Source organism: Semicossyphus pulcher, unplaced genomic scaffold (assembly GCF_022749685.1).
Source record: "Semicossyphus pulcher isolate SPU_LCO1_2020_fin unplaced genomic scaffold, fSemPul1.0.p SCAF_48, whole genome shotgun sequence".
In the NCBI taxonomy this organism is placed as follows: Eukaryota; Metazoa; Chordata; class Actinopteri; order Labriformes; family Labridae; genus Semicossyphus; species Semicossyphus pulcher.
The window spans coordinates 163,263-188,946 of NW_027211724.1; the positions used below are offsets into that span (position 1 = coordinate 163,263).

Genomic DNA, 25,684 nt, shown 5'->3' on the forward strand with positions numbered 1-25,684 from the left:
CCCCATGTGAAACAAGACTTCAACTAAAACATGCATGAAATTAAAGTTTGAAAGATACAGTAGTTAGTTAATATTTAATATATTAACATCATAATAACTCACATCAGTTAATAGTTGTAAGGATGTAATGACATCCTTAGATCTGTAGATGTAATAACGTTATAAATCCTGTAGTGACGTAGATGACATTTAAAAAAACGACAAAGTAAAAGTGAAGCAACAATATTTCTGTCTAAAATAAAGAAACTACAAAGACAGATTTGATTATTGTTAATGAAAACCACAACAAAGTGTTTCTTTAATTTCTCTGTTTGGATTCATGAATCTGTTTTTAAAGCTGAGTCATTTTTCTCTTTGTGTTTTCAGTTTTCAGTTTTACGAATAAAAGTTTGTCTCATAAAAGATGATTTGTCCTGAGTTCATTTCATCACATTTCACAGGTACAAATGGGTCTCTATGTACAACACTACATACATAGTTGTATAAAGATAACAGTCGTCTCTTGAGATCAATGAAATAAATCAAGCGGTGTTTTTTTTCTTCAGATTTTATTGAATTTAGGCAACATACATCAGCTACACAACAACACAACCATCAGCATCTCTTCTTATTTAAAGCCACTATGTGGACAAGTTACAATTACGATTACCTCAGCCTTTAACCTTACTCTGCTTCTCTCGCTAATTTATTTATTTATTTATTTATTTAGCCAATCTTCACCCTAGTCTACCACTATTATTGGCATTGTAACCATAAGTATGTGTCTGTTGTTGTTCATGTAACAAGGACATATGTTGTTGTGGTAACAAGAACATATGTTGTTGTTGCTCTCTTTGCCTGTCTCTATCCTGCATCTCCTTCTGTCCCATTTTCGGCCCATCCAGTCGAGGCAGATGGCTGTTCAACATGAGTCTGGTTCTGCTCGAGGTTTCTGCCTGTTAAAAGGAAGTTTTTCTGCCAATGTGCCGAATTGCTAAGTGCTACTCATGGTGGATTCATGTTGGGCCTCTCTTTAAATAACTTAACAAAGAGTCGGTCTAGACCTGCTCTTTCTGTAAAGTGTCTCGAGATAACTCTGGTTATGATTTGGCGCTATACAAATAAAATTTGATTGATTGATTGAAGTTCATGTTTCTGCTTTGGTGTCCTCTAGTGTTTGTTTCATATTAAAACACAATAATTGCATTTTAAAAAAGCAAAAAGCAGGCCTAGCATAGCTTAGCTTCAGCTAACAGAGGTCAAAGCAGGCCTAGCATAGCTTAGCTTCAGCTAACAGAGGTCAAAGCAGGCCTAGCATAGCTTAGCTTCAGCTGTCTAATGAAACACCTCCATCATGTTTTGATGATGGACTTTGTATCGTTTGGTTTGAGGTTGAATTCAATAAATGATCTTGTCAATCTTGATTTGTTCTTCTGACATTGAAAGCTTTGCCTGTTTCTCTCTGACACACTTTTATTTCACTAACAACACTTCAGTTATTGAAATAATTCAAAGATCCCACCTGCACATAATGGCTTTAAACACAGAGATAAATAAAGTTAAAGTTTAATAAAGTTAAGAGCATGTTGTTCACTAACACACACACACACGCTGCAGACGTTATGGTCATCGTGGAAACCAGACATTATTCTCCACTGTCTTTATTCTGAAAATAAGAAGTATGAAACCAGTAAAGATTTAATGAGCGTCAGTAAGGATCAGTAGGACTGGATATGTGACTTGACAGGTGAGTTGATAGGTGACTCACCTTGTTCAGGTCTCAACTCTTAACCTTCATCTTGTTAATCTGAGACTCGGCGATGTCGGCTCGCTCCTCGGCCTCCTCCAGCTCGTGTTGCACCTTCCTCAGCTTCGCCAGGTGAGTGTTGGCTTGCTCCTCCTGCCACACAGGTAATATATGATGAATGTATTATAATAATAATAACAATAATATACATTTTTAAACAGATATAAAGTGACTCACGGCCTCCTCCGCCTGCCTCTTGTACGCTTTGACCTTCAGCTGCAGTTTGTCCACCAGCTCCTGCAGCCTCATCATATTCTTCTTGTCTTCATCAGACTGAAGTGATGACAAGAAATTATGAGGACTCAGAAGGTTCTTCTAAATGACAACATTACAGAAAGGATCCCTGCAGAGATAGATCGTGAAAGAGGAAGATGCTATTTTCCTTCAAAATGAATCACATGTGAGACAGTTTACTTGATAGGTGAGCTCCTTGATCCGTCGCTGGAGTTTACGAGCTCCTTTCACAGCATCTGATCCGTGTCTCTGCTCAGCTTCCAGCTCATTCTCCAGCTCGCGAACCTGAAGTCAAAGGTTTATTATTATTATATCTATTATTATTATTATTATTATTAATATTATTAATTCAAGAGAAAAAGTTCATTTTGAAGATAAAACTTGTAATTCCCTCTATGAGAGCAGTTTTAGAATAAAAGATTAAATAAATAAATACACTTAAACACACTTTCTCAAACAGAACCACAAAAACTGAATCGTTAATGAATTATCAGTATTTAAAGAACAACTCGTCACCCGAGCCTCCAGTTTCTGCAGCTGCTTCTTCCCGCCCTTCATGGCGAGCTGCTCTGCCTCATCCAGACGCTGCTGCAGGTCCTTCACCGTCACTTCCAGGTTCTTCTTCATCCTCTCCAGGTGAGCGCAGGTGTCCTGCTCCTTCTTCAGCTCCTCAGCCATCATGGCCGCCTGTGATTAAACCCACATTAACTGGAGTCTGTTTGTGCATGAAATAAAATGTGATCTGGAAAGATACATTTCTCATACATCAGTGACAGCCTTCTTTGCTTTCTCCTCAGCATTCCTCGCTGCCTGAACGCTGTCGTCCATCTCAGCCTGAGCGCTCGACAGGTCGGCCTCCAGCTTCTTACGCCCGTTCAGCAGACTGCTGTTCTGTTACACAGCAGATTATAACATTAATATGCATTTGATATAAATCACATAAATATATATAAGAATATAAAAAATGTTTTCAGTAACAGAAACATAAAAACTGTTCAATTGACCTTAAGTCCCTGAAAAAAAGGTAATGATTCAGGTGAATGATGATATCACAGAGTCTGAATAGAAGGAGATTTAACACCTGGCTCTCTGAGCTCTGATTGGTTCTTTTCAGGTTAAAGTGGAACAACCATCTGTTCATGTATATATTTTTGTGGCAGACGCTCTGTCCGTGTGAAATCATGATTTCTTTACGCCGAACAAACGTTTTGGAGTTCAGTCTATTTTCATTATCATCTCATAAAATCTGTTTGTCATCAGAAGAACTCTGAGATTGTATTAACTGAGCTTTATGTCCACTAGAGGGCAGCAGAGCAACAAGCTGTGAACATACATTATGATCTCCATGATAACAGATGTCTGTTAGCAGCTTAATTAGCACTCACAGTCATGAGGAATATCACTTCTTTATTCTCTCTGTTAGCTCTGTGTTTGGTCTCCATCTCCTCCTGAGATACAGAATATAAGCTATCACTCTGTTTCTCTGATGACTTCACTGTGTTCAGTATTAACTCTGTTTTAAGCATTCTTATGCTGTAACCCTACAATATACAAACAGCAAAGTTTAAGGGCCAAAAACCAAAGCGATGAGCTGAAAGGCTTCACAGAGCTCAGCATGAGCATCAAGTCAGTCAGATATACTCAGTACTGTGCAAAGGTTTTAGGCAGGGTTGAAAAAATGCTGTAAACTAAGAATGCCTTCAAAAATATAAATAATAATTGTTTATTTTTTTATCAACTTACAAAACGATCAGTGAGCGAACAAAAGAGAAACCTAAATCAAATCAATATCTGGTGTTACTACGCTTTGCTTTCAAACCAGCATCAATACCTTGCACATCAACCAATTGTACCAGACAGGTGCTAATGATCATCAGTGTCACATGTAGGTTGAAACACAGTCATTAAGTGAAACAGAAACAGCTGTGTAGGAGGCTTAAAACTGGCTGAGGAACAGCCAAACTCTGCTACCAAGGTGAGGCTGTGGAAGACAGTTTCATGTCACAGGTCAGACACCATGGCAAGACTGAGCACAGCAACAAGACACAAGGTAGTTATACTGCATCAGCAAGGTCTCTCCCAGACAAAGATTTCAAAGCACACTGGGGTTTCAAGATGTGCTGTTCAAGCTCTTTGGAAGAAGCACAAAGAAACGGGCGACGTTGAGGATCGTAGACGCAGTGGTCGGCCGAGGAAACTTAGTGCAGCAGATGAAAAACACATCGAGCTTATTTCCCTTCCAAATGGGAAGATGTCCAGCAGTGCCATCAGCTCAGAACAGGCAGAAACCAGTGGGACCCAGGTACACCCATCAACTGTCCGGAGAAGGCTGGCCACAAGTGGTCTTCATGGAAGAGCTGCAGCCAAAAAGCCTCCGACATGGAAACAAGGCCAAGCCACTCAGCGATGCACGGAAACATAGGAACTGGGCTGCAGAGAAATGGCAGCAGGTGCTCTGGACTGATGAGTCACAATGTGAAATATTTGGCTGCAGCAGAAGGCAGTTTGTTCGCCGAAGGGCTGGAGAGCGCTACGATAATGAGTGTCTGCAGGCAACAGTGAAGCATGCTGGAGGTTCCTTCAAGTTTGGGGCTGCATTTCTGCAAATGGAGTCGGAGATTTGGTCAGGATTAATGGTGTCCTCAATGCTGAGAAATACAGGCAGATACTTATCCATCATGCACTACCATCAGGGAGGCGTATGATTGGCCCCACATGTATTCTGCAGCAGGACGACGACCCCAAACATGCAGCCAATGTCATGAAGAACTATCTTCAGCGTGAAGAAGAACAAGAAGTCCTTGAAGTGATGGTATGGCCCCCACAGAGCCCTGATCTCAACATCATGGAGTCTGTCTGGGATGACATGAAGAGACAGAAGGATCTGAGGAAGCCTACATCCACAGAAGATCTGTGGTTAGTTCTCCAACATGTTTGGAACAACCTACCAGCCGAGTTCCTTCAGAAACTGTGTGCAAGTGTACCGAGAAGAATTGATGCTGTTTAGAAGGCAAAGGGTGGTCACACCAAATATTGATCTGATTTAGATTTCTCTTCTGTTCATTCACTGCATTTTGTTCATTGATGAAAATAAACTATGAACACTTCCATGTTTGAGAGCATTCTGAGTTTACAGCATTTTGTCACACCTGCCTGAAACTTCTGCACACTCCTGTATATTGATACATTTTCTCCTTTAAATATGAAAGATGAAAGATGATGAATAAATGCAGGTGTTTTTACCTGTGAGTGCAGCAGCTGCAGCCTCTCGCTGGCATCAAGCAACTCTTGCTCCGCTAACTTTCTGCTCCTCTCTGTTTGCTCCAGAGCTCCTCGCACCTCCTCCATCTCCGCCTGCAGGAGGTTACTCCTTCTCTCGGACAGCGTCACCTGCTCCTTCATGTCTTCGCTGCCTCTCAGGGCGTCATCCAGGTGGATCTGAACTTCCTGTTAGTGGATGGACAAGTTTCTGCTCCACGCGTTCACTGAGAAACACTGTCTATGTCCCTCTTTCATTGTTACACCTTCAGCTGGACCTGAACGTCTTTAATGTCCTTCATTTTTTATATATTTTATCTGTTTATGTATTGTACCTTTTAAATATTATGTTTTTCTGTACTTGTACCTTGAGCTGGACCTGGATGTTCCTCAGCTGTTTCTGGGACTCTGCCGCCTGTCTGTTGGCGTGGCTCAGCTGGATCTCCATCTCATTCAGGTCTCCCTCCATCTTCTTCTTCACCCTCAGAGCGTCGTTCCTGCTGCGCACCTCAGAGTCCAGCGTCGTCTGCATCGTGTCGACGATTCTCTGACTGTTTTTCTTCAGCTGCTCCATCTCTTCATCTTTCTCAGCAACCTTCTTGTCGACCTCAGATTTCACCTGGTTCAGCTCCAGCTGGACTCTCAGAATCTTTGACTCCTCATGCTCCAGGGACGCCTGAGAGCAGAGCTTAACTTAGTCTCTAAAGATGTTAAAATGTTAATTATTATACTTATTTTTACCTCTGCCTCCTCCAGAGATGTCTGAGCTTCCAGTTTCTCCTGCTCGGCCTGTTTCTTGGATTTCTCCAGCTCGTGGATGGTTTTTCCTGTTTCCCCCAGCTGCTCGGTCAGATCCATAATTTCCTCTGAAAACAGAGAGCGTGATAGGTTTAATTTTTTTAAAACACGACTGAACATGATTATATCCAGAGGGGGCGATGACGTACGCTGCAGGTTTTTATTCTCTCGTTTTAGCGTCTCCAGTTGTTCCAGACATTCTTCGAAGGCGTTTTTCATCTTAAAGTTCTCAGTTCCCAAACCTCGAGCTTCTTTAATAGCCGACTCCAGCTCCGCCTGACCCTCCTCATATTTCTGTTTCCACTCAGATAAAACCTGCAGGAAGTAATACAGCTCAACGTTTTAAACTGATGACTACAAATACTTTTAATATTTGTCATTAGTTAGATTTATTGATTCCAGGTTGCTCTGATGCTCCTCATAGTCTTAAACCTGAATCTGAGCAGGTGAGTTCGGAGGTTTCTTTAAGTCGCTTCAACATCGAATCATGAAAGAAGCGAAACTTTTCTGTCAGACAAAAACACTCTGTGGACACAAACACTTAAACGACATGTTATAAATTAAAAATTAACTATCATTTAAGTCTGTTATTAACACATGAAGATTAAACCTTGTCGAAGTTCCTCTGCTTCTTGTCAAGCGCAGCAGCAGCAGCGTTTGATCTCTCCACATCCATCATCAGATCCTCCACCTCCCCCTGCAGTCGCTGCTTTGTCTTCTCCAGAGACGAACACTTGGAGTTCACAGCCTCCACCGCTTCCTCTGCTTCCTGCAGACGCAGTGCCAGCTTCTTCCTGCAGGGGGCAGATGTCATGAGACCACATTACTTCCTGTATTTATTTTGAAAATAATAAAACCATTCAATATTCTTCCTGTTTGAGCCTGCGATGAGTTTCTCTCACTTTGCCTCCTCCAGCTCTTCGGTGCGTTGGATGGCGTCTGTCTCGTATTTGTTCCTCCACTGAGACACGTCGCTGTTGGCTTTGGACAGGCAGCGATGTAGCTCAGCTTTGGCCTCCTGCTCCTCCTCGTACTGCTCTCTGAGCAGCTCACAGTCATGACGAGATGCCTGCAGAGCATGAGCCAGTGCACTCTTAGCCTGAAAAGAAGCAGAAACACTTCAGTAAATCCTGACAATTAAAACACCAGAATCATCTCATTAGACCTCATCATCATTATAGTATTAAATACACCTCATCATGCTCGTTCTTCTGTCAGAGCTCACCTTGCCCTCCTCCTCGTGGAGTCTCTTCAGCTCCTCGATTTGCTGAATGAAAGCTTGTTTTCCTCGAGTCAGCTGAGACATTAAAGATTCTTTTTCTTCAAGCTGACGAGACATTTCAGCTGAGTGTTTGTACAGAAGAGTCAGGAAGGTGTACCAGAAACAGGTGTAAGGACAAATAATGAGGGGAGAGATGAAAGATTTAGTTTTTGTGGTGAAGATGTTTTGAGTTAATGCTCAGCTATCAGAGTAAAAGAAAGCCTCCCCCCTCTCTGACAGTAGTCTGTTAGTGACTGCCGGTTCGATTCTCAGAAGTGATTAAATATTTCTCACCGCTTTCCGTCTGCAGTCGAGCTTTCTGACTGGAGAGGTCGTTGATGAGCCTCTGATGCTCGTCCTCTTTGCTTTTCACCTCGTTCAGTTGATCTTCCAGCGAGCGGCACATTTTCTCTAAATTAATCTTTAAATTAAAAAGAGAAAATGAAGTTATGATGTCTTTAAATGGACCTGAGGATAAAAGGGATTTAATGACGGACCTTTGCCTTGGCCGTGCTCTCCATGTTGCTGGCTAAGTCATCCATCTCCAGCCTCATCTCGCTCTTCTCTTTCTCCAGTTTCTGTCGGACTCTCTGGATGTTGTCGAGCTGTTCTCCGAGCTCTGCTGCGCTGTCGGCGTGTTTTTTCCTCAGCGCAGCCGACGTTGCCTCGTGCTGCAGCGAGCTCTCCTCCAGCTCTCTGCGGAGTTTGAGAAACTCCACCTCCCTCTTCTTGTTCATCTCCACTTGAGCGGCGGTTGCTCCTCCGGCCTCCTCCAGACGCTCGCTCGCCTCCTCCAGTTCTCGGGAGAGGTCACATCGCTGCTTCTCTACTTTAGCCCGAGCAGAGCGCTCCGCCTCGATTTCCTCCTCCAGCTCCTCGATCCGAGCCTGCAGACAAAAATCAGAGAGAAGAAAACATCAATTAATAAATAAAACTTAGTCAACTCAAACTGAACCTGTGAGTGATTCCTCACCTGCAGCTCTTTGATTTTCTTCTGCAGCTGAACACTCAGAGCCTGTTCGTCCTCCACCTTCGACTGCAGCTGAGACGACTCAAAGTCTTTCCTACAAAATAAAACGTCCTGTATTTAAATCCCTCACTGATTCATCTGTTTCTTTCAGTCTGCAAAGTGTGATTCTCTTCAGATAACTGAGGTATTTTTGGACTTTAATCTGCACAGTTTTCTCAATGACACTAACATTAGATCATTTTTGGACACTTGTGGACAACGAAACACGACAAACAACAAAGTTGAACGTGCAACAACTTTACACTGGAAGTCTTTTTTCAGTCTGGAGATTTAAACTTTCTCTCACTCTGTTTTTGGTCTCTAACGCCTCCTGACTGAAATATCTAAATGCTCCCTGCTGCTGCTCTCTGCCTGAGTCTGTCTGCTGTTTGGTCCTGAACTGGTTCTGTAAACTGAGAGTGTTTTCAAACCTGCCTTATTTAGTTCGGTTGAATCGAACCCTGGAGCGTCTACCTCCTTGGTGCGGTTCGTTTGGGCAGGTGGGAACAGCGCAATCGCAATAGGGTGCGGACCAAAACAACCGGAGCGACACCTCTTTGAAGAGGTTCCAAACAAACTCTGCTGCGGTTCGTTTGGGGTAAGAGCCGACCTAGTTCTGACTGCTGGAAGCAGAGCACATTTTTGGATTAAACAGGCTCCCATAGCCAGCTGCGTTGTATACCAGGCACTACCTGCTGCACTTTAGATAGGCTGTTATTTTCATTGCTTTAGATTGTGATACGTTTAATCTGTAACATTTAATGCAAAGCGGGATGCATGTATTTTTGTTTACAATACAAATGTGATCTGATTGTGATCTGTGCGCACAGTCAACAGGCAGGCTGTTTGCGCCTGCACTTCTTCTCGTTATTCATTTTCTTCCTGATGTTGTGATATCCGTTTTGTCCAAAACATCACCGATGCACGGTCGTTGGATTCTGCAGAAGAAATGCACTTGTCATTTTGGATGTATTGTGTTGCTGCTGGGCGCTGTCCGGTGCTGCCGGGTGCTGAAGTCTCTCAACTTGACACGTGAAACTTTTTGTCCTTGCCTTTAGTCAGTTGTTTTAAGCCTTTAGCTGTTTTGTTGAATATTCTTTGGACAAATTCAATTAAAAACTACATTTATATTTATATATGTTATATATGTACCAGAGCTGTTGTTATTGAAAAAAGGACCCTGCTAATAAAGTAACTTTTCTTAGCAGCCCCACATCCTGGGCCTAACAAATCAAGCTTACCTGAGTCGTCTTCGGTTTAACAGTTTGAATGTTAGAATGTCGTTGTACATGCTGCGTATGTGCTCCCTTCTCCTCGTCAGCCGACAGTTGAATGCAGCACGTCTTCTTCACATATCGTAAAGCAACATATTGTTCTCTAGAAGTTGCCGGGAAGTGCGTTCAAATGTGCCATGCTGCTTGCAGACTTTGGGCTTGGTGAATGACCCAAACGATGGCCGTGATTATGAACAAATGCCATTTCTGCCGAAGGTCCATTTTGGATAGCTATCCCATAAAAAAATATATATATATATATAATATAATAATAATTGTGAATGGACTGCATTTATATCGCGCATCTCATCATCAATCAATCAATCAAATTTTATTTGTATAGCGCCAAATCATAACCAGGGTTATCTCGAGACACTTTACAGAAAGAGCAGGTCTAGACCGACTCTTTGTTAAGTTATTCAAAGAGAGGCCCAACATCAATCCACCATGAGTAGCACTTAGCAATTCGGCACATTGGCAAGGAAAAACTTCCTTTTAACAGGCAGAAACCTCGAGCAGAACCAGACTCATGTTGAACAGCCATCTGCCTCGACTGGATGGGCCGAAAATGGGATAGAAGGAGATGCAGGATAGAGACAGGCAAAGAGAGCAACAACAACATATGTTCTTGTTACCACAACAACATATGTCCTTGTTACATGAACAACAACAGACACATACTTATGGTTGCAATGCCAATAGTGGTAGACTAGGGTGAAGATTGGCTAAATAAATAAATAAATAAATAAATTAGCGAGAGAAGCAGAGTAATGATAAAGGCTGAGGTAATCGTAATTGTAACAGTTGAAGTCAACAGGTCTACTATTAGCATTAGCAGCAACAATAATGATACTATGGGGAAGGCTGATGTTAGTAGTTGTTGCAGTCGAGCAGGTCCACAGCAGCAGGTGGTCTGCAGCAACGATCCTCAGGAACCTTCAAGACAAGGGAGCACAAGAACTCCCGGGAAGATATGTGGTTAGTAATGTTAATGGGACCAGAAAATACAGAGTTAATGAGCTGCATTAATATGACAGATAGAGAGAGAGAGTCAGAGAGAGAGGAAGAGAGAGAGAGAGAGAGAGAGTCAGAGAGTCAGAGAGAGAGAGAGAGAGAGAGAAGCTTGGTGTGTCAGATCCCCCCGGCAGTCTAAACCTATAGCAGCATAACTATGGGCTAGTCCAAGCCTGAGCCAGCCCTAACTATAAGCTTTATCAAAGAGGAAAGTTTTAAGTCTACTCTTAAAAGAAGAGAGGGTGTCTGCCTCCCGGACCTTGACTGGTAGATTGTTCCAGAGGAGGGGGGCCTGGTAATTGAAGGCTCTACCTCCAACACTACTCTTAGAGACTTTAGGTACCACAAGCAGGCCTGCATCCTGGGAGCGCAATGTTCTAGAGGGGTAATATGGCACTATGAGCTCTTTAAGATATGATGGTGCCTGACCATTAAGAGCTTTGTAAGTAAGAAGAAGGATTTTAAATTCTATTCTATATTTTACAGGAAGCCAGTGCAGAGAGGCTAATACAGGAGAGATGTGATCTCTCTTCCTAGTTCTTGTCAGCACACGTGCTGCAGCATTTTGTACCAGCTGCAGAGTTTTTAGTGACTTATTAGGGCAGCCTGATAGTAACGAGTTACAATAATCCAACCTGGAAGTAACGAATGCATGGACTAGTTTTTCTGCATCGTTTTGAGACAAGATGTGTCTGATTTTTGCTATGTTGCGAAGATGAAAGAAGGCTGTCCTTGATATTTGTTTTATGTGGGAGATGAAGGACATATCCTGATCAAATAGAACTCCCAGATTCCTAACAGTAGTGCTGGATGCCAGGCTGATGCCATCTAGGGCAGCTATATCATTAGAGAAAGAGTCTCTAAGGTGTTTTGGGCCGAGCACAATAACTTCAGTTTTGTCTGAATTAAGTAGCAGAAAGTTTCTAGTCATCCAGGTCTTTATGTCCTTAAGGCATGCTTCTAGTTTAGATAGCTGATTGGTTTCGTCTGGCTTCATAGATAAGTATAATTGAGTATCATCTGCATAACAATGAACATTAATGGAGTGTTTCCTCATGATATTACCCAGAGGAAGCATATATAAGGTAAAAAGAATCGGTCCGAGCACAGAACCTTGTGGAACTCCATGACTAACTTTGGTTTGCATAGAGGACACATCATGAACATTAACAAACTGAGATCGATCTGATAGATAAGATTTAAACCAACTTAGTGCAGATCCTGTAATGCCAATTAAATGTTCTAGTCTCTGTAACAGGATGTGATGGTCTATCGTGTCGAAAGCGGCACTAAGATCTAACAGGACGAGTACAGAGAGAAGTCCTCTGTCTGAAGCAGTAAGTAGATCATTTGAAACTCGCACAAGGGCTGTCTCAGTGCTATGGTGGACTCTAAATCCTGACTGAAAGTCCTCAAATAAACTGTTGTTATGAAGAAAGTCACATAATTGATTAGCGACTGCTTTCTCAAGGATCTTTGAGATAAAAGGAAGGTTAGATATAGGTCTATAGTTAGCTAAGGTGCCTGAATCTAGGGTAGGCTTTTTAAGAAGTGGCTTAATTACAGCTAGTTTAAAAGACTGGGGTACATAGCCCGTCGATAAAGACATATTGATCATATCTAGTAAAGAAGTGCTAATTGAGGGAAAGACTTCCTTAAGCAGCTTGGTTGGAATCGGGTCTAAAAGACAGGTTGATGGTTTAGATGAAGATATCAGAGAATTTAGCTCAGGAAGGTCAATTGGAGAAAAACAGTGTAAACATCAGGTTTTTGAGCAGTTTCCAAAGATACATCTGCACCAGTTAACGGCCGGAGGTTACAAATTTTGTCTCTTATCTTTAGGATTTTGTCATTAAAGAAGCTCATGAAATCATCACTGCTGAGGCCTATAGGAATACTTGGCTCAGTGGAGCTGTGACTCTCTGTCAGCCTGGCTACAGTGCTGAAAAGGTACCTGGGATTGTTTTTATGTTCTTCTATGAGGGAGGAGTAGTAGACACCTCGAGCATGCCGTAGGGCCTTCCTGTATTTATTAAGACTATTTTGCCAGAGTAAACGAGACTCTTCTGTTTTGGTGGATCGCCACATTCTTTCAAATTTACGCGACATTTGCTTCAAGTTACGAGTTTCTGAGTCATACCATGGAGCTAGCCTCTGTCGTTTAATAATCTTCTTTTTTAAGGGGGCAATCGAGTCTAGAGTACTTCTCAGCAAACCTGCAGGACTATCAACAAACTGATCAAGCTGAGAGGGACTAACATTAGCATCAGAGCTTTCTGTAGTAAACAGATGTGGTAAAGAATTGTTTCCTTAAATTTAGCTACAGTCCTATCAGACAAACATCTTGTGAGTACATTTTTGTTAACTGGAGAGTAGTCGGTTAATAGGACATCGAATGTTACTAAATAGTGATCTGATAAAAGAGGATTTTGTGGGAAGACAATTAAGTTTTCGGTTTCAAGGCCATAAGCTAGAACAAGGTGGAGGGTGTGGTTAAAGCGGTGAGTAGGCTGGTTTACACTTTGAGTGAAACCAATAGAGTCCAAAAGGGACATAAATGCCATGCTAAGACTATCATTATCAACATCTACATGAATATTGAAGTCCCCTACAATAATTATTTGATCTGAACTCAGGACTAAATCTGATAAAAACTCTGAGAATTCAGTTAGAAAATCAGAGTATGCGCCAGGAGGGCGGTATACTATCACAAATAAAAAAGGCTGTAAAGTTTTCCAAGCTGGGTGTGAAAAACTCAGAACAAGGCTTTCAAAAGAGCTGAAACTAAGTTTGGGTCGAGGGTTGATTAGAAGACTAGAACTGAAGATAGCTGCCACTCCACCACCTCGACCAGTGTCTCGAGGAATATGAGTATTAAGATGACTGGGAGGAGTGGATTCATTGAAGCTGACATATTCTTCCTGACACAGCCAAGTCTCAGTTAAAGAGAGTAAATCAATATGATCATCTGATATCAGATCGTTCACTAATAGAGCTTTAGATGACAGGGATCTGATATTTAACACACCACATTTAATTCTCATATTTTTTGGCATAACTTTGGTTGTTGTTTTAATTTTTATTAAAAATTTTTGATTTACTCCTTTTTTATTTGAGTTTGAATTAACTGTAATAAAAGGCCTGGGTTGGGGGGCAGACACAGTCTCTATAACATGAACATTGTGGCTGGGAAACTGCTCACAGGGAAGCTCAGAGGAGTGTGTAGGACTACAGCTCTGCCTCCTGGTCTCAACTCTGGTTTGTCAGGTTTTACGACTAACAAACTTAGCCATATTACGAGACAAAAGAGCTGCACCATCCAAAGTGGGATGAATGCCGTCTCTTCCGATAAGACCAGGCTTTCCCCAGAATGTCTGCCAGTTATCTATGAAGCCCACATCGTTTGCTGGGCACCACCTCGACAGCCAGCGGTTGAATGATGACATGCGGCTATACATGTCATCACTCGTCAGATTGGGCAGGGGTCCAGAGAAAACTACGGAGTCCGACATTGTCTTTGCAAATGCACACACGGACTCAACATTAATTTTGGTGACTTCCGATTGACGTAACCGGGAGTCATTAACGCCGACATGAATTACAATCTCTAGTCTTCTGACCACTCAAAGCGCTTTTAAACTACAAGTCACATTCACCCATTCACACACACATATGACAGAAGCTGCCAATCTCCAATCAGATCTTCTTACCCGATGGCTCTGCCACCAACCCACCGACTGAGAGACAACCAACTCTACCACTGAGCTACAGACGCAGCAGGTTTTTGTCTTCATATGACAGGCAGAGGTTCAAAGGTCACCAGCAGGACGTGAACCCTGAACGTTTCCATGCTGTAGTTTTGGCCTCAAGTAGAATCAGGACCATCGACAGCTGAACACTGAGCTCTCTCTGTGCCCCCCCACAGTGGACAAACGCAGTCCGGCTGCTCGGACACTTTCTGGTTCTCTTCTTCACAGGAACTTTTGTTGTGATTTCTAAAGACACTTTGTACACTTTCTGATGCTGCTGTCGTCTCTGTGTTCAGACATGTACCTTTAAGTCTGCATACTGACAAATGTATTCAGGTGACATCAGCTCATCACTCATCAGGACCGCCTTTTCTTCCACTGATATGAAAATAATGGGTAGCTTGAACCTTTAATCAAGAACATTCCTACATCAAATACATATTTTAGTTTTAACCATGGTCAGACAGGAAACCTTAATAAGCTGAGATAAACATGCTAACATGAAGTTAGCCTGTTTTATTCAGAGTGAACTCACTTCTTCATCCTCTCGTCCAGCTGCTGCTTCTCGTTCTCCAGATCCATGATGGACTCCTGACTCAGCTTCAGATCTCCTTCCAGCTTCCTCTTCGCTCGCTCCAGATCCATCCGGACCTTCTTCTCTTGTTCCAAAGAGGCTTCCAGCTGAGAGCACAGACGTGTTAAACATCTTTATAACATGTTAAACACAGTGACACTCTGTGCACCTGTGTCTCACCTCGTCCACCTGCTGCTCCAGCTTGGTCCTGGCCTTGCTAACAGAATTGAGTTTGTCCTCCTCGGCCTGCAGGTGGTCTAACGTCTGCTGATGAGCCTCCTGCAGCGCTTTCTTCTCCTTTGACAGTTTGCTGAGGTTTTCATCCTGACTCATGAGCTCTTCAGTCAAGTTTTTCACCTAAACACAAAAGAAAAACTCACAGTTCCTCCGTACATATGACAGTAAATGAACATGAACTCTTTACCTTGTTTTCGGTGGCGTGTTTCTCCTTCTCCACTTTAGCTAACGTGAGCTCTAAGTCGTCGATGTCTCTCTTCAGCTCCGCACTCTCGTCCTCCAGCTTCCTTTTCTTGGCTGTCAGCTCGGCGTTCACCTCCTCCTCATCCTCCAGCCGCTCCATCACCTCCTTCAGCTTCGCCTCCAGCTGGATCTTACTTTTGATGAGTCCTTCACACCTCTCCTCTGCATCCTGCAGGCTGTCTGCCTCCTGATGACGTTAATTACAGGTAAACAGATAATAATAATTTTCTTTTAATGATCATGAATAATAAATAATGAACTCACCGCCTGGACCTGGAGCAGCAGGTCGTTCTTCTCCTGAACGATGGAAACCATCTTCTCCTCCAGCTCTCTGCGTCTGTTCTCACATTTGTTCAGATCTTCTTTGACTTTTGTGAAATCTTCCTTCATTTGAGCCATCTCTTTCTCTGCCTCAGCGCTCTTCAGCAGAGGTTTCAGTTTAAAGTACAGCTTCATCCAGGGCCAGTGTTTGACGTTCATGAAGGAGCGGAAGTTATACTGGATGGTGTAGATCGCCTCCCTGTCAGAGCGGCACTGGGATCAATTCACTCTGTCATGTTGATGTCTGTCAGTTTATCATTTCAGCTCATTTATTTAGTTTCACTTCCTGTTTTTGTTTGTCAGTCAGCCCTGTCCTTCTTCCTGCCTGTGTGTGTTCTCCCGCTTGTGTGCCCCGCCCTTATTGTTTTCACCTGCTCCTCGATTGTTGGACTCTATTTGAACACCAGGACTTAGAAACATTCACAGTGACTGTACGAGCATACATCAAGTTCTGCAGTGGCATCGTGACTGTGGATAAAAGCATTCGGGTTTTCCCAAACCAGAAACCCTGGATGACTAGCCAGGTCCGCAAGCTCCTCAGGGCCCGCGACTCTGCCTTCACGTCTGGTGACAGAGCTCTGTACGGTTCTGCAGAGCTGACCTGAAAAGAGGAATTAAAAAAGGCAAAGCAGACCATACGAGGAGAACAGATCCATCACTCCAGCAATAATTCAAGGCAGGAGTGGCAGCTTACAGCACATCACAAACTACAGGGGCGGTGACGTGACAACAGGGGGTTTGAGTGTATCAATGGAAGAGGAGCTGAACTGTTTCTTTGCTCACTTTGAATCATCACGGCAACACTCATTCCCCCCGAGCCCTGCCCCCACCAGCATGCTGCACCCCTTCACTCTCTGTACAAGAGCATGACGGGAGGTAGTGAACCCCAGGAAGGCTGCCGGCCCAGATGGAGTGCCTGGCAAGGTGCTCAGAGCATGTGCCACCAGCTCACACCTATCTTCACCAGCATCTTCAGTCTCTTCCTGGCCCAAGCAGTCATCCCCCCCTGTCCTAACCCTAACCCTAAACCTTACCCAATCAACACAATGATCCCGGACATTCTGATCACCAAACTGACCACCCTGGGCCTCCCCCTCTCACCTGTGCATGGTTGCTCTCCTTATCTCGTTGTACTTTGTATTATGACTATAGAGTATTCTATTCTATTCACCTGTAGCATGTGTTCCTCGTGGCACCGCTCCTCTGGTACCCAATCAGAAAGCTGCCTGTTGTTTCTAACTAAATACTTTCTTAAAGTGTAATTTAATGTTAAAGCAATATTTCTACACACCGACATGTGTACTTTTACATTAATCAGTGAATATTTTTACTTTCTGGCCATCATCTTCTGGAACTCGACCCGGACGAGGAAAGCTCGACACTGAGCCTGAGTCGACGTGACAACCTGAGCCAACCGCTCTTCTCTCATCTCCTCCAGAGCGCCGAGAAGACCCGCTTTAAAGAACACCTGAAATGACAGATTCTTAATCTGAGCAGACCATTTTATTAATCTGCATGGATCATTTCGCTCTCCGTCTCTCTATGTTTAACCATTGTTCCTTAAAAAAATCAAACCTTTGTGTGTCCAAACTTGTACTGCGTGTGATCGATGTCGATGGAGCCTAGAAGTTTCTCTGCTGCTTTCTTGTTGTCCACAAACTGACCCTCAGGAACGGCACTGGCATTCAGGATCCTGTACCTGCAGGGGGTGGTAACAGTTAGTATGGAGGCCAAACACTGTGAAACTCGGTTGTTACGGGCTGGATCTCAGGTCTCTTATTTGATATCTCCTCGCTCTTCGCTTTAACTGGAAGTAGTTCCGGAGCCGCCATATTGAGGACCGTCTCAAAGCTCTTATCGCTGCTCGGAGGAGCAAGGAGCGAGGAGAGAGGAGGGAGATCCGAGGAGCGATAAGCGAGGATACACGAGAGCAGCCTCCACAGGAGTCTTTTACTGGCCGACACGCCCCCTTATTACAGATCAGTTAGTGATTGGACGCTGCAGCAGATCGGACTGATGTGAAACGTAGAGAGGAAGAAGCGGACCTTAAAACAGACTTTACAGGGCGCCTTGAAACCGACTATAAACAACGTAAAGAGTCGGTATCTGACAACCTGGGATCGTTAAGAACGAAATGTATAATATTGATCATTCATCATCATTTTCTGAGTCAACATTTATAAAAATATCTGTTAATTGTCTAAAAATCAAAAGTAGCAAAAACTGATTAATTTCTATTAAATTTAATTGAACCTTTATTTAAGATTTTATTATGAATGAATTAAAGTCAGAGAGAGCAGCAGAGTCTCTGTCAGGAACACTTTTTATCCTGTAGCGTGGGAGAGACTGTGAGGGCACTCAACCTTCCGTCTCGCCCTGTGAGAGTGGTGAAAGAATCAACTCACTGCAATCAGGTGTGTGTGGCACTGATTGGCTTTGATTAAGCCCAGGTGTGGGGAGGTGTAGTGAGAGGTTCTCCATGTGGCTTCTCTAGTTGTCGGTGTATCTGCAAACACCAACTCAGAACTTTGTGTGTATTTGTGGTTCCCTGTTTCCCAGGGAATAATTTGGGGTGCTGGAGAATTTGTGTGACTCCAGCCTTTTGGGTTGAGCGATGATTTAGTTAATCATTTTAGTGCTTCATTTCATTAAGGAAGCCTGAAGCGGCTCTATACAGTTTCGTTGTCTTTTGTCTTTGTCTTTATCCCTCTGGGATAACTTTGAGACACCCCTGGGTCTGCACCTGCATCCCCCTCCTGGTTTCCTCACGTCTCTCCTGGTTTCCTCTCTCCTGTCCTGGTTTCCTCTCGTCTCTCCTGGTTTCCTCTCTCCTCTCCTGGTTTCCTCACGTCTCTCCTGGTTTCCTCTCTCCTGTCCTGGTTTCCTCTCGTCTCTCCTGGTTTCCTCTCTCCTCTCCTGGTTTCCTCACGTCTCTCCTGGTTTCCTCTCTCCTCTCCTGGTTTCCTCACGTCTCTCCTGGTTTCCTCTCTCCTGTCCTGGTTTCCTCTCGTCTCTCCTGGTTTCCTCTCTCCTGTCCTGGTTTCCTCTCGTCTCTCCTGGTTTCCTCTCTCTTCTCCTGGTTTCCTCTCTCCTGTCCTGGTTTCCTCTCTCCTCTCCTGGTTTCCTCACGTCTCTCCTGGTTTCCTCTCTCCTGTCCTGGTTTCCTCTCGTCTCTCCTGGTTTCCTCACTCCTCTCCTGGTTTCCTCTCTCCTGTCCTGGTTTCCTCTCTCCTCTCCTGGTTTCCTCACGTCTCTCCTGGTTTCCTCTCTCCTGTCCTGGTTTCCTCTCGTCTCTCCTGGTTTCCTCTCTCCTGTCCTGGTTTCCTCTCGTCTCTCCTGGTTTCCTCTCTCCTGTCCTGGTTTCCTCTCTCCTGTCCTGGTTTCCTCTCTCCTCTCCTGGTTTCCTCACGTCTCTCCTGGTTTCCTCTCTCCTCTCCTGGTTTCCTCACGTCTCTCCATGCATCTCTGATGGGAGGGACTAAGACGATAGTAAGGGATGCATGGATGCAATTTAAGAGACATGAGAAGCAGCCATGGAGGCCAAACACTGTGAAAGTTTATTAGTATGAAGGCTAAACCTGTGAAATATTTCACTTTAAACGTTATAACTATGGAGTCCTAACACTATGACAGAAGAGAGACTGGAAATGTGGGCAGTACAGGGTGGGAGAAGACATGCACAAATGATCTGCAGACTGAGAGTTGAACCTGCGATCAGTGCTTCGAGGACTGCGGCCTCTGCATGTGGGGCACCTGCTCTACCAACTGAGCTAAACCAGCACCCAGAATATTAAACTGAAACTTTATAACCTCTGTTTGAAATCTCCGTAGAGGATCCTGCTGGGAAATCCTTTCCTGCAGATCCGGATTCCCTCCAGGACGCCGTTACAGCGAAGCTGGTGGATCACGAGGTAGTTCTCCATGGAGCCTTCAAAAAAAAGGCAGTCATTATTTGTACATGTTGTTTTACAGTGTTTTACAGAATGAGAGGATTATAAAAACCACCTGGTGTTTTGGTCTCATTTGGAATCAGGCAGCGGACGAAGTGAGGATGTGTCGTTCTCAGATTAGTCATCAGCTTCCCGAGATTCTCCTGAGAGAAAATCAGGAAGCGATAAAATTCTCAGAAAAAAAAATACAATCAAGAGCACGCATGTATGTGTCTGTTTATCATTTGATTTACAGTTCAGTTTTTCTGTTGTCTTTCATCCGTGTTGGATTTAAAGTTTGGTTCCTCTCAGACTTTGGGGCGTTCAGACCAACAGATCAGTTTAACATTTAAAATAGACCAAAGAGAATGAGTTTGATAGCTCTGATGTGTGAGGATGTTTTGTACAGACATCTATGTTGGAGGTTATGTTTTGTATTTTGCTCTTACTGTTTCGGCTAACGTCAGTTATTAGCGTACCCTGAACAGCGCTGACACAGTTTGGAAAGATGCCCCTTTCTTCTTTGCTCCTTTTTTGGCTCCTCCTGCTGCAGCTTCTGCTTTAATGACACATCAATGTGACGGGAAGTAACGATTAATCATTCATTCATCAATCATGTATAATATACAATATTTAAACATGAATGATGAATGATCGTTTAAACCCAAACGTACCGTCGGACCCGGAGAAGCTGGCGTACAGCATGGTGAGGATTTTGACAGAGGACTTCTGGTAAAGCTGCACCACCGACTCACTCAGAGGGTCTTTGTTCTTTTCCAGCCAGCCGCTGATATTGTAGTCCACTGTGCCGGCATAATGCATCAATGTGAAGTGAGCTTCAGGTTTACCTTTGACCACCTTCGGCTTCAGGAAGCAGCTGTTCTTCCCCAGGTGTTGGTCGTACAGTTTGTTCTTAAAGGACGTGTCGGTGGATTTTGGGAACATGCACTCCTCCTCCAGGATGGAGAAGATGCCCATCGGCTGGACACACAACATGTTTTAATTAACAACATTACAGCAGCAGAAACACTTAATATCATTATATATTTAAATACCTTTTCAATGAGCTCGATGCAGGCTGCTAAGTCCATCCCAAAGTCGATGAACTCCCAGTCGATTCCCTCTTTCTTGTATTCTTCTTGTTCCAACACAAACATGTGGTGGTTGAAAAACTGTTGCAGCTTCTCGTTGGTGAAATTAATGCACAGCTGCTCCATGCTGTTGTACTGAAGAAAAAACATTTTGTGTAAATAAAATACAGAATTTCTGAAGCCTCTGGTAAAATAAGATCTAAAGACTTTAGACACCCACGTCAAAGATCTCAAACCCAGCGATGTCGAGAACGCCAATGAAATGCTGTCTTGACTGTTTGGTGTCCAGCTGCTGGTTGATTCGTACGACCATCCACAGAAACATCTTCTCGTACACAGATTTGGCGAGAGCGCCGATGGAGTTATAAACCTGCAGAGAGATTACAGGTGACCAGTGATCTGTGCTCCTATTGGTCAACACACAAACCTTTTTCCTTTTTGTCATCACTGAGAAAGGATGTGACTTTGTTGAGATATTGTGAAGCAGCAGTTAATAAACCAGCATCCCACCAAAAAAGATCAACGTCCACTTTGTTCACGACACCAAGCGTCTGATGGTCGGCCGTTATATACATGTCTATATGATAAATACATATGATAAATACATTGTTCTTGTCTTACCTGCTGCACATTCTGTCCTTTGGTGACGTACTCGTTCCCGACCTTCACTCGGGGGTAACACAGAGCTTTCAGCAGATCGGCAGAGTTCATACCCATCAGGTAAGCAGCTTTATCAGCCTCTGACACAAAAAGAAAAACTATAAAGTTAAAGTAAATAACCACAACAATGTCAGTTTCTTTCTCTTTGGTTATCACAGGTGTCTTTCTGACTCTAACAGAGACCCAAACTGCGCCGCTCTGACAGTTTTTACTGTGGTTCTTCTAAAAGTCAACATTTTATTTTTTGGGGGGATTTTCTCTTTTTTTCATTGTCAGTCATAAAAAACGTCCACACACAACGACAAACTGCAGCCAATGCAAAAATGTCTTGAACCTGCATTCTTGCTAATAACCAGCAGGGGGCACATCCACTGGTTGTAAAAGAAATATGATTATATAGAAGTCTATGAGAAAATGGTCCTCCTAGTATAACACTTGGACTGCCAAGCGTTTGTGGGATACTGCTTTGGTATACTCCGACGCTCAAGAGCGTCTGTATCCTTTTGTTCTCGTCAATGCGCCGATTACATCATCACTTTACATCTCGTACATGCAAGGACACCGTTCACCCAGCCCCCACAAACACAGCCACACAGATGCTCTAATAACAGGTTGCACCTGGGATGCTCTAAGCAGAGTAAAATGTGTTATTTTCACTTTCTCATGTCAAAGAAATAATCCAAAAAGATGGCGCCGGTGATCACATTTGTCTAACAAAAGAACATCACTAAGCACTGCCCGTCAAGTCTCTCCATCCCTCATCATCAATTTCAGCGTTTGTGTCAATAAAAAAATCAGAAATGAAAGTGAAAATAATCACGCTTTTTGTCGGACTATAAAAGTTGTGTATTGACTAAAGTCCACTGTCCCCCTGTGTGCTCTCTCTCAGTCTACCTGCAATGTGCTCACTGTGCTCACGGTGCACACGGTGTCATCTCACACCCTCTCCATTCTCTTCAGAACAGACAAAGGATCTGTGCGTCTTGGTGTTCGATGTCTGACCCTCCTGTAGACTCCATGTTCTGTTGCATTTCCAAAGCCTCCCCTGCATTCATCCTGCTTTGTCTGCAGTGTCGGCTTGCTATTTCCTCACAGAATAATCTCCAAGTCACCTGAGCTGAATCTATAAAGCATTTTTAGCCTTTCCTAAATAATAAGACCGCCTACAATTGTTTACTTCTATTGTGCTCCCTGAGTGATTATAAGAGCTTGTGTGCATAATTAGTTTCGATGTCCGAGCCATTGTCTCGGTGCGCTTATCAGGCCATTACACCAATGCAAAGTACCAACGCTCAACAGCGTCACTCAGGGCAGCTAGGGGGGTCGCTGAGGGTGAAAAACAACAACCAAACTCACCTATTCTTCTAAATGTAATGACATCATTGTGACGATGCAGGCACGTGCAGGAAAGGTATTTAGGAAAAGTCGGGGCAGGAGGGAAACGTATCACACATAATGACCGAATCATTTAAATCATCTATGGTGCTCCTGGTGTTAACTCTTCTTCAGTACAGCTAGCACTAAGCTAACACTGGTATAAGCTCATAACTTGGCCCTCCAGCTCCATCCTATCCTCTAAATGTGGTCTTTACTGGCTCCAAAAACAAGATGGCGACAACCAAGATTCCTAATTCAAGGCCTAGTTATCAGTCTCTCTGCAGGACGGAGCACAGCTCAACGCGACAAAGCACAAACCTAAATATTATAACTTTTAAAAACGCTTCCTTTACTTATTAACAGCATTCATTTAAAGGTTGATCTTCACCCTCGGTGCCGTCCGGCTCTGCCTGCTCCTCCCGCTGCTTCTGCTTGAACTTCATGTTCCCATAATGCATCACTGCTCCCGTCAGCTTGTAGATGGACACTTTTTCTTCGTTAGTGAAGCCCAGGATATCGAAAGCCTCCTGTGTCAAAGATAAAAACATAAGATAAAAATAAAAATAAAGACAGCGCGCTGGTTTGGCTGAGCGGTTAGATCAGCATCCATACACAGAGGCTATAGTCCTCAACGTGGCCTCGGCCCTTTGCCGCGTGTCATCCCCACTCTCTCTTCCCTGTTTCCGGCTCTATCCACTGTCCTCTCTTCAAATAAAGGCCAAAAAAATCTTTAAAAAATACAAATAAAGACCAAAGGAGCTCCGTGTGTTTAACTCACGTCTGTGGCCATCAGCTCGTCGGAGTCCTCGATGCTCTTCACGCTGATTTCGCCCTGACTGATGAAGGAGAAGTCGTACGGGTTTGTGGTGATCAGAAGCAGATCTGAAGGGAGAAATTAAGCTCAAATATATGTGTATGAAGATAGTGAAATTAAAGTGATTAATCAAAGTGATTGAAGGTGTTACCGATCAGTTCGGGCTTCTTGTTGCAGGTGAGCTGATAGAAGATGTGATAACTCCTCTCAGCTGCCAGCTGGAACGTCACCCTTGACTTCTCCAGCAGATCTACCACCAACAAAATCGTTTTTAATGAAACACCATTTATACCTGTCATTATTCTTTACTATAGTGCATGAACTCACATGTTTCTATATCTGCAGAGGCCAGTTTACCAGTGGTGCCAAAGTGGATCCGGATGAATTTTCCCTGTTTAACAAAAAACAACATTTGAGTCTTTTTAATAAATCCATAGTGGATTAAATGAAATGAACTCACAAATCTCGAGGAGTTGTCGTTCCTCATTGTCTTGGCGTTCCCGAAAGCTTCCAGCAGAGGGTTGGCCTGGATGATTTGATCCTCCAGAGTCCCCTGAACAAACGGCAAACATTTCAAAACAGAACAAAATCATATTTTCACTGTAAAAAACACACGGAAGTCGCTTCACCTTCATTTTACTGTTCGTCTCCTTCTTCTTGTCTCCAGAAACTGCAATTGTCGCAAAATACTGAATGACTCGTTTCGTGTTGACGGTCTTTCCTGCACCAGATTCTCCACTAAAACATAAATATATATATCAATATATATATGTGTATGTGTGTGTGTATATATATATACTGTATATAATTAGTATTTTAAACAGTTCGATCTTTTAATAGAGAAACTCTGAGCTGAACTTACGTGATGAGAATTGACTGGTTTTCTCGATCTGAGGACAGAATGGAGACACAATGTGAGAAAGGGTCAGAATTTTTGGTTAGCATTGATTTTTTGGGCGCTAACGTACCGGTTAGCATGAACTGGTAGGCATTATCTGACAGGGCAAAGATGTGAGGAGGAACCTCCATCCTCTTCTTCCCCCTGTACGCTCGCACCACCTCTGGGTTGTAGACTGGCAGCCATTTATACGGATTCACCGTCACACAGAAGAGCCCCGAGTACGTCTGCAGGAGAAACATTAAGCTACGCTAGCTAGCTAACTAGCTAGAAGCCATATTGACTGGTTGGTTTCTTTCAGAATAAAATGCTCAATCATGGATGGATTTGTTCTCATTTTCTCCAAAGGATAAATCATATTAGAGATCATATGAACTGTTGAAGAAAATGATGAGCTTCCAGCTGCAGAGCTCAGTATGTGGTTTATAAATGAAGGTCATTGTGTGGTTTCTATGATGTTGAAATAGAATTGAAATCAGCACGTTTCCTCTCAATGCTCAGTTTGACCTGACATATTTACTGATTCATTACAGCTTTAATGAGACGGTAAGATATAAAAATAATTTGTGTGACGTGATTCTCTTCAGAGGATTTAAACCTTTTCTCTCCCTGGTCCTCTGATATGTAACTCTATATTTCATTTATAGACTCACATAAATCATCCAGGCTGCGTATCTCTCCTTCAGGTTAAACAGCACCGCAGGTTCATGGAGGTGCGTCATCATCACCATGTCCTCAATCTTATCAAACTTTGGAGGGTTCATAGGAAACACTTGATCCTCCCTGATGGTTAAAGTCTGAAAACAGAGCCATAAAAGAGTCTGAGTGAGATAAAACTGAACGTGAGGCTGAAGTTAGAACACTAAAGGTTTGAAAAACAAAATGTTAACAAGATAAACCTCTGGTCTATAACCCTCCACGCACCCTGTCATCCAGCATCTTGGCCGTCACCTTCCCGCCCTCCCTTTCTTGGATCTCGGCCTTCACGTACAGCTCTTTGTCGTCGCTGATGAAGCACGCCGTCTTGCTGTCAAACGGGCGACTCTGAGCTTCTGTCCGCTCACGCTCAGATTTACGGAGGAACTGAGCTGCCGGCCCGAAGATCGCCATCTCTCCATCCAAGCTCATTTTGACCTCCTGAGTCTCACAGAAAATCC

General features: G+C 43.4%; 1 protein-coding gene across 1 annotated transcript; it reads right to left on the reverse strand.

Annotated features, from left to right (window-relative positions):
* Positions 1–1,056: 1,056 nt before the first annotated feature.
* Positions 1,057–25,655, reverse strand: LOC138608272 (myosin-4-like). Its single transcript, XM_069680809.1, has 39 exons — positions 25,452–25,655; positions 25,181–25,324; positions 24,598–24,754; positions 24,492–24,519; positions 24,259–24,367; positions 24,090–24,182; positions 23,957–24,020; positions 23,781–23,879; positions 23,594–23,697; positions 23,204–23,342; positions 21,400–21,518; positions 20,999–21,148; positions 20,743–20,913; positions 20,362–20,668; positions 20,167–20,240; positions 19,764–19,851; positions 19,569–19,686; positions 17,334–17,457; positions 17,090–17,226; positions 15,702–15,957; positions 15,382–15,624; positions 15,138–15,314; positions 14,919–15,064; positions 8,311–8,401; positions 7,835–8,224; positions 7,632–7,758; positions 7,302–7,420; positions 6,979–7,175; positions 6,687–6,870; positions 6,226–6,391; positions 6,020–6,144; positions 5,646–5,954; positions 5,264–5,467; positions 2,786–2,911; positions 2,537–2,707; positions 2,201–2,305; positions 1,964–2,059; positions 1,748–1,879; positions 1,057–1,645 (listed from the first exon to the last, which is right to left on the reverse strand). Exons 1-38 carry the CDS (start codon positions 25,653–25,655, stop codon positions 1,760–1,762), a joined length of 5,781 nt encoding a protein of 1,926 aa, XP_069536910.1. The 3' UTR covers positions 1,057–1,645; positions 1,748–1,759.
* Positions 25,656–25,684: the final 29 nt, after the last annotated feature.

Bases quoted from the DNA above. Each gene is read 5' to 3' on its own strand.
- LOC138608272 (XM_069680809.1), bottom strand. From the start codon at position 25,655: ATGAGCTTGGATGGAGAGATGGCGATCTTCGGGCCGGCAGCTCAGTTC. The intron at 15,958-17,089 runs GTAAAAATATTC...CCGCTCTGACAG, and splicing joins CAGAAGATGATGGCCAGAAA to GGAGGCGATCTACACCATCC. The intron at 8,225-8,310 runs GTGAGGAATCAC...TTTTGTCTGCAG, and splicing joins AGAAAATCAAAGAGCTGCAG to GCTCGGATCGAGGAGCTGGA.